Source organism: Seriola lalandi, unplaced genomic scaffold (assembly GCF_002814215.2).
Source record: "Seriola lalandi dorsalis isolate HSWRI2012SDOR001 ecotype SW California unplaced genomic scaffold, Sedor1 jcf7180002054760, whole genome shotgun sequence".
In the NCBI taxonomy this organism is placed as follows: domain Eukaryota; kingdom Metazoa; phylum Chordata; class Actinopteri; order Carangiformes; family Carangidae; genus Seriola; species Seriola lalandi.
In genome coordinates this window covers 507,496-515,275 of record NW_019525313.1, presented here as the reverse complement: position 1 = coordinate 515,275, position 7,780 = coordinate 507,496, and the positions used below count along the sequence as shown (strand labels likewise).

At 38.3% G+C, this 7,780-nt stretch overlaps 1 protein-coding gene across 1 annotated transcript in view; it reads left to right on the top strand.

Moving 5' to 3' along the window:
* Positions 1-2,187: 2,187 nt before the first annotated feature.
* Positions 2,188-7,780, top strand: part of c1galt1a (core 1 synthase, glycoprotein-N-acetylgalactosamine 3-beta-galactosyltransferase 1a) — a 25,135-nt gene continuing 19,542 nt past the window's right edge. Inside the window, exons 1-2 of the mRNA XM_023424908.2 lie at positions 2,188-2,285; positions 2,502-2,650. Coding sequence (XP_023280676.1) covers positions 2,515-2,650 — 136 coding nt within the window. The 5' untranslated portion in view covers positions 2,188-2,285; positions 2,502-2,514. The remainder of the gene's footprint in view (positions 2,286-2,501; positions 2,651-7,780) is intronic.

Here is a 7,780-nt window from a genome sequence, read left to right as displayed (position 1 = left end):
AAGCTACTAGCCCTCTCTCGCTGTCACTTCTAGTCGCGTTGCTCTCCTCCCCAGTAATGTTAAATCTAGCACAGAAAAAAACATAATAGTGGTAATTTAAATAGCGGTTCATGGGATTTATTAACCCTCAGGGGTCCCTCTGTCCTTTTTTGGACATTTTCTTCACTTTTCGTTTTTGATTTGCTGATCATTTTGGCTGTGTTACAGCTGAAGGTATGGATTTCTGCAAGAAAGTGTCTTTTTTGACATATTTTTAAAATCTAATGTCAGTTACTGTTACAGGTCTATTATACACTGGTAACACATTTTGTACCCTCTGGGGTTCCTCGCGTCCAAAAAAGGACACAAAGAAAATGCTATAAAATCATCATATATCAATATTTTTTTCAGCTTTTTTTTGCATAAATCTCTTAAACCACTTCAGTTCTGCTCAAACCTACCAAATGTTTATTAGTTTTCAGGATTTTAACCCTTTAAATGCCAGTTTGAAGACATGTTGCCTCTTGTTTTATTAAAAAAAACACAGAATATGAGATATTTCCCACATAATACATGATGGAGGGATGTGACATTGTTTTATACCAGCGTCTTTTATATCAAGACATTTCTCAAAACCAGAATATGATCAGGGTGACTTTTGAACACTGGAAATAAATCATGTACTCATCCCGGCAGTAGCCCCCGTAGCACTCCAAATTTCCCTGGAATTTTCTAGTTAGTCATTACCACCTTTAATGTCAGATGAAGACACCAAACAGACAAACCAAAACCTTTCTGCTTAGCATTACATTCTTTATTCCTACAATTGGAAGTGTGCACACACAAAATCAGTTTATCATGCATGCTCTACATTTTAAACTGTAAAGCTACATCTGTACAAGTTCCTTATATCAGTTCTTGATAAGATATTAGGGACATTAGTCCACACTTGCTTCCTTCCAGTGTGAAGAACCTTAAACAGAAGCCTCCTCCAAATCACTGTCCCAACGTGGAAAAGCCTGCCTCAGAAATGCATTCAGAAACAGACTGCAGGACAAGGAATACAGAGCACCTACAATGTGAGTCTGCAGTGAATACTGTTTATAATCGGCTGACAATAAGATTTCGACCATAAACTGTAAATAAAGATGGATGCAGGCTCCATTTTGTCACCCACAGGTTTCTGAAGAGCGATTTTGAAGCTCAGAGTGAACTGGCTGAACACATGATGATTATTATTTTCTGAGAGATGTGCATCCCTTTTGCTCAGTGTGCCCAGCTTATCAACATTTTAAATTCAATATTTAACCAATAGTCAATGCCAATCCATCTTGCATAAATCCAGGGTTGTAACTAAAGCTTGACTCAGGGATTAGATAATGATTGTCTTGTTTTACAATTATTGTCTGAACTGGTCTCATGCTGCTGGAAAGCACCAATTTCATTTGGACTTTGTTCACACACATGACACAGTCATCTGTACTAAAGTGCAGCTTGTAAACATTATTGACTTTTTGCATCCATCAAACATAATAAACTGCTATATTTCAGACAGTTATTTGGTTGGAACCAGTGTATGGATTTACAATGGTAAATTGAGGGGGGCAATCCTCAGGAAGGAGGAGGGGGGCATGTCTGCCTGTCGCTGGTGGATTTTGTTATTTTTGAAGAGAGCTAGTGTAGTTGTTGATAGCAAAATTAGCTTAGCATTAGCTGAGGGATGCTGGACTAACAACCTTTCAGATTGTTTATCATGTCATGCAAAGCATCATTGGTGAGAAATAAAGTGATTAATGTGTAATTTTCATATATGGAAGTAATTTTTACAAATTTGTTTTGTCATTATATATTATATCTATAATAAATATCTCAATATACATTTCTCTATAATGTGTTTTATGTGCAGTATAAAATTTGCCATTGGTTTTAATCTGTTCTTATGTCTGTAAATCACTTTGCAAAGTTGTAAATTTAATGAATTAATTATGATATAATTGTAGGGATGTCATTATGCCCTTACTTATCAAGAAACATTATTTTGCCTGGCCTTTATAAGGTATAATGCTGCTGAATCAGCTCCATGTCTGCAGCAGTTACCTGTTGGCAGGTGTTTATAAGTTTTTCCAGTGGGTGGGGATCATTCTTTTTGATGACGTGACGGGATGCGTTTATTCAGGCTCCACCCGGACTGAGACCGCAGAGATCAAATCAATTTTACTGGGAACACCTGTGAGGGAAGGAGTGGTGGTCTTATCCTGTGAAGTCTGCCTTTGTTCCTCAACAACCTCCGGCTTTGGGCTCAGCTGGTAAAAAAAAATTAATTACTGATAAATAATTAGTGATTGAAATGATTATTTCCATCGCTCATTCACAGTTCTTGAAGCATTTAAGGTTTTATTTTAATGGCATCAGTTTATCTTCAGACAGCTGATTTAAATTCAATTGACCGGAGAGTTTAACACAGGTAAACCGTGTAGTTAGTTATTTAATAACTAACTGTTTAATCCCACACTGTCCCACAGGTAAATCGGGAGGATGAGGCGCATCCCGTCTAATTTAATCTTCACCACTGGACTGTTGATGGGATTTTTCTGCCTTCGGTTTGTATTTGACTCGAACTTTTCACCACAACAGCGTGATGTCAGACCCGCTTCACAGCCGGTCCACAAAGGTAAGGCTTTCTGTTCTAAACTTTTTAGGTGTGGGTCATAAATAAATGCATAATATGGTGGAATGGTTTCTAGTTGCCGCACCCGTTAACTTGTTCTAAGAAGACCGACATGTTGCGTTTATATTCTATTAAAACTGATATATTTAATTTTGGGATGTCAAATATGGACACAGGTTTTCTTAGAGCCAGTGAGTAAATGACTCAATATGCTGCCGTTTTTTCCCTCAGCTTGTACCAGTGTGACGACTTAATTGTCTTGACTCATAATCCATTCTGAAGTTTTTTCCTTGCTGTTTATTTTGAAAGGGCGCAGTCTGCGTACCGCTGACTTCTTGTATGTTTTTGCAATGGACTGCACACAGCTGGTGCTGCCACATTCAATGCACAAGCATCATTCAATGCACAAGCCTGCCTCACATGCAAAGTACGTGTATGTAAAAACGGAAATGTCACAGAATGATCTTTGTTTTCTGGATGGAGGGTGGTCCAGGACGTTTTTATCCCTGCCGCCGTCTTCACATGTATTTTATAAATGTAGGCTGTTAGAATCAACATGAAAAAAGCTGCAAACAGTCATAAGTTAAATACAATGCAGGTTTTATGAAACCATGTGTATTAGAAATTAACTAAACTGCGATTGTGACCAGATGACCTTTTCTGTTCTTGGCTCTGAGCTCTGCCTCATGAGCTGGACACCATAAATGTTGGACTTTCAGTTTTCTATCTATTTATTGGCTATCATAAATTTTGAAAATATGAATATCAAATAACTTTTAAATGAAATAAAGGCTTCAGGGGCACCAGCCTAAACTAATAGGCAAAACAGCCAATAAAGTTTCAGTCTGAATTTGTTACTATTAATCTGGAACTCTGATTAATAATTACCTTAAATTACCATATCAACAGTAAGTTGAAGGATTGGAATTCTACAAAGTAGAAGTTGGCAATATTCACAGTCTCAGTTTGCATTGTATTAAACTGTAGCTCTGGGGCATTGGTTGTAAATCAAAGGTGAACATTTCACCACATTCAGCTCCAAACAATGTTACAAAAAGGTGGTGTGAAAAAAAAACAACTTTTTTCCACCACATTTACTGCAATTTTTGTGGAACTTTTGTCATATTTACTTGTTGAATGTCAAATCAAAATATTTAAACTCTTGTAGGCAAGAATCCGAGAAAAAAAACACGTTACACACACACACACACACACACACACACGATCAGGCACACCAGAGACACACACTCAAACACTGTCATCAGCAGCCAGGCTCTATCTCACCTCTAGATCAGGTCTTTTATTCTCACAAACTGACACACACAGGTATCATGACGAGGAAGTGGCGGGTCAGCAGTCTGCTGCTAATGAGACTGAACTTAAACGCACACACAAACACCTACACACCGGGCATTTCTCTGGCATCTGAATCATAGCTGCAAGATGATTGAGACAGAGGCTGCAGTCCGCAAGTCTGGATGCTGATATGTGATACGAGCGATGTGGGAAGCGAGACAGAAGACTGTGGCATGTTGATATGTTGATCTACAAGATTAAAATAAGTTTGTTTGTACTGTGTCAGAAACTGGCACATAACCACTGCACCAGAGCGATAAGCCACATTCGGCACAGGCATGAGGAAGTTACCCGCAAGGTAAGAAGGCTGCTGGTGTTAGCACTGCTAATGTTAGCCACACTTAACAAAGCAGTATGACAATGTTTACCAGCAGGCGCCATTATTAGCTCAGTGTTTTCTTACTTTTAGACAAATCAAGTGGTCTAAACTTGAGCTGACGTTTGAACAGGGAAGTTTCAGTCTGAATTTATTACTATTAATCTGGAACTCTGATTAATAATTACCATAAATTACCATAGCAACAGTAAGTTGAAGGATTGGAATTCTACAAAGTAGAAGTTGGCAATATTCACAGTCTCAGTTTGCATTGTATTAAACTGAAGCTCTGGGGCATTGGTTGTAAATCAAAGGTGAACATTTCACCACATTCAGCTCCAAACAATGTTACAAAAAGGTGGTGTGAAAAAAACCCAACATTTTTTCCACCACATTTACTGCAATTTTTGTGGAACTTTTGTCATATTTACTTGTTGAATGTCAAATCTAAATATTTAAACTCTTGTAGGCAAGAATCCGAGAAAAAAAACATGTTACACACACACACACACACACACACACACACACACACACACACACACACACACACACACACAAAAAAAACATCACAGCCACAACCTTTGGCTATGGTTAGCAGGAGGCTAAACTATTAGCAGCATTCACCATAGCCCCTTACCTGCTTCCATGGTAAATCTACCTACACAACCAACTGCTACAACACATTCAGAATGTGATGGGATGTGATTTACCAAACTTGAGGGCTAGATTTTCTAAAAACGGAACGTCTGAAAACGGAACCAAGAGCAGGGGTCTGTTCCAGAAAGCTGAGTTAATGAGCCCTGAGATGAGAAACTCTGTTTTCAGTTCCTGAACAGCTGATCTGAGTTAGTTCAATCAACTCTGAGTTAACCACGTGCATGAAGAATATAAAAAGCCATCATCAATGGACCTCTTAGTCAACGATTCACTTTAGCAACGGGTAAATAAAGAGCCAAGCCTCCATTTTAATCCAGTGGTGCCAGAAAGATGAATATTATGTACAGTAACTGCAATGCTGTTAAAATAGTTGGACTATCTGCAGCATGTATTCAAATCCTCACTTTTAAACTACATTTAGTCCAGTTTTTAAATGCTAAAGTATTTTCAGCTGCACTGCTGTCATCCTCACTCAAAAGTGTGACCAATCAGAACATGAGAAATGATTCCTCATAGATCTGTCTGTGTCTTAAGCTTTAGATTTTTTTTTTTTTTCAATTTGCAGTGCTCAATTTACAGTAAAGGTTTCAGTGCAGAGGAACTGACTGACCATATGACAGGTGTCCTCATAGTTTCAGTGTTATAGAGACGGACAGTGCAGATTTAAATCTGAGCTGAGGATGAAGCCTCCATGTGTGACATTTGAATGTCAGAGGTCTCTGTCTTCGTCCTCACGCTGACTGATCACAAAACAGGTCATGCAAGTAAAGACAGGTCTTGGGTAACAATCCAATAATAATAATAATATATCCAATCGGAATTTCCCCAACGTAAACCTATTTATAACTGGCTGTGATCTGCACTTTGGTCCAGAGCGTATGAGTCAGGAAATGACGCACTATGTCAAAAATACTTCTTCAGGCCCAACAAGAGGAGCTGGAGAGTAACTCAGGCTTAGTTAAAGAAAACCTGCCAGCAAGCAGGTCAGCTTCACAGACTCAGTTACCATGGTAACAGACTCATCTCCGTTTCTGGAGCAGAAAACCCAGACTCATCTCAGGGTTAAGAAACTCAGTTTTCCCTAAACCCGCTATCTAAAAATGATCCCTCAGGAGCAGCCGTGTAGTTTGCTCTGAAAACTTGAATGAAAACATGCTGAAAGGTAATGCAATGTTTTCAGAGGCAATACAAATTTTAGCTTTGCTATGCGTTGAATAAGAGATACTGCTCCTACACCCATCTTGTAGTACGAAAACCACAAATCCTATAATTAATTCAGGTATCTGGTTTGACAGGTTGACTTGGGCCACTGCCTGTAAATGTTCCAACTGTAACTAGACTCTTCCTTCTTCTCATGATGTAGTGGAGAAAATATGATTTTAATGTGTGAAGACAATGAAAATGAGAAACTGTAATGCATTGTATGGATAGGTGTTTTTTCTTGCACAATTTAAAATGCACAGAAAATGACAGAAAACAAATAATACAGTGCAGGGAGAGGCAAGAGTCCAAATGGCTCATTTAAAGCCCCACCTAAGTAATGTTGAAATATCACAAAATTATTAAAAATACCAAATGAACATACAAGAAAATAACCTGACTATATAAAAATGATGAGAAAATAATACACAGAGCCGGACTTTGAGCAAAGTTCTCAGCTTCTAGTTTTCTGCATCGTTCTTCTAGCTTCAGCTTTTCAGCCTCTGGTTTTTAGCTTCGTTTCTTCGGCATCTCGCTTCTTAGCATCTTAGCTTTTTGGCTTCTCCCAGTCTCTAGCAATGTGTGAATTGATCACGACTGTTTTATCCCCTGGGGGCTGGCGCATGTTTCAGGGGCGTCACCCGTCTTCTCCTGTGTTTCCACTTTGAGAAGAGAATCATTTTCCACTGAACTTTGTAATAATTTAATTCTACAGATTACTTATAAACTCCCACATCCATCTTCCACCATGACCATAAAACATTAAATGAAATAACATAAAAACCTAATGGCACTAATAATGACAGATGGGAATAATACGAGTGTTGATTTCATATCACATCCTTCAAACCTGGAATTAATCATAATACAAGTGGTTAACTGATCAAACAGCAATATACACATTTCCTTAAGCTAATAGTCTATAAATGTGGATTACACATCAGTTCTTTGACTGTAATAATAATAATATGCACATTCTGGATGTCATGTAGTGTGTGTTACCTCATGTGAAGGGTGCTGACAGTATGGTCACATGAAGGACATTGTCTTAAAATCTACATGTTACATTTCAAACATTCTATGGGATAGAAGTTTGGGGTTGAACTATTACATAAGAACATCTCATGAGTTACAGAACAGTTAGATATTTAATTTTACATTCTTCCTCAGATCTGTGTCTGTGAAGAGAGTTCTGCTGGTCACTACCCAGGATTGGAATGTGGGTTGTAGTTTGATTCTTATCTAGAGAGGGACAAAGGAAGGGAGGTTGGTGTGTGTGTTCATGTGTGGCACAGAGTGACCAGTGTTCACACCTTAGTGATAATCAGACCTTTTGTTGTTACTCGTCCTATATAAGAAACAATCGAATATCATTAGACAAAATCTTATTGTTACAAACTGGAGATTTTGCCTATGTTTGACCTTTGGTCTGGTTCTGTGTCTCTCTGGCATAATAAAAGCATGGACTGTTTGTGGGAGACGGGTCCTTTGAACTGAGTAGCTATTCTATAATCTAGGCAAAGCTGAATTATTTCTTATCCTTTGTGGAGAGTTATCTTTTGTTATGGCAGCTATGTTAGCAGTTAAACAAAAGGGCCTATGTC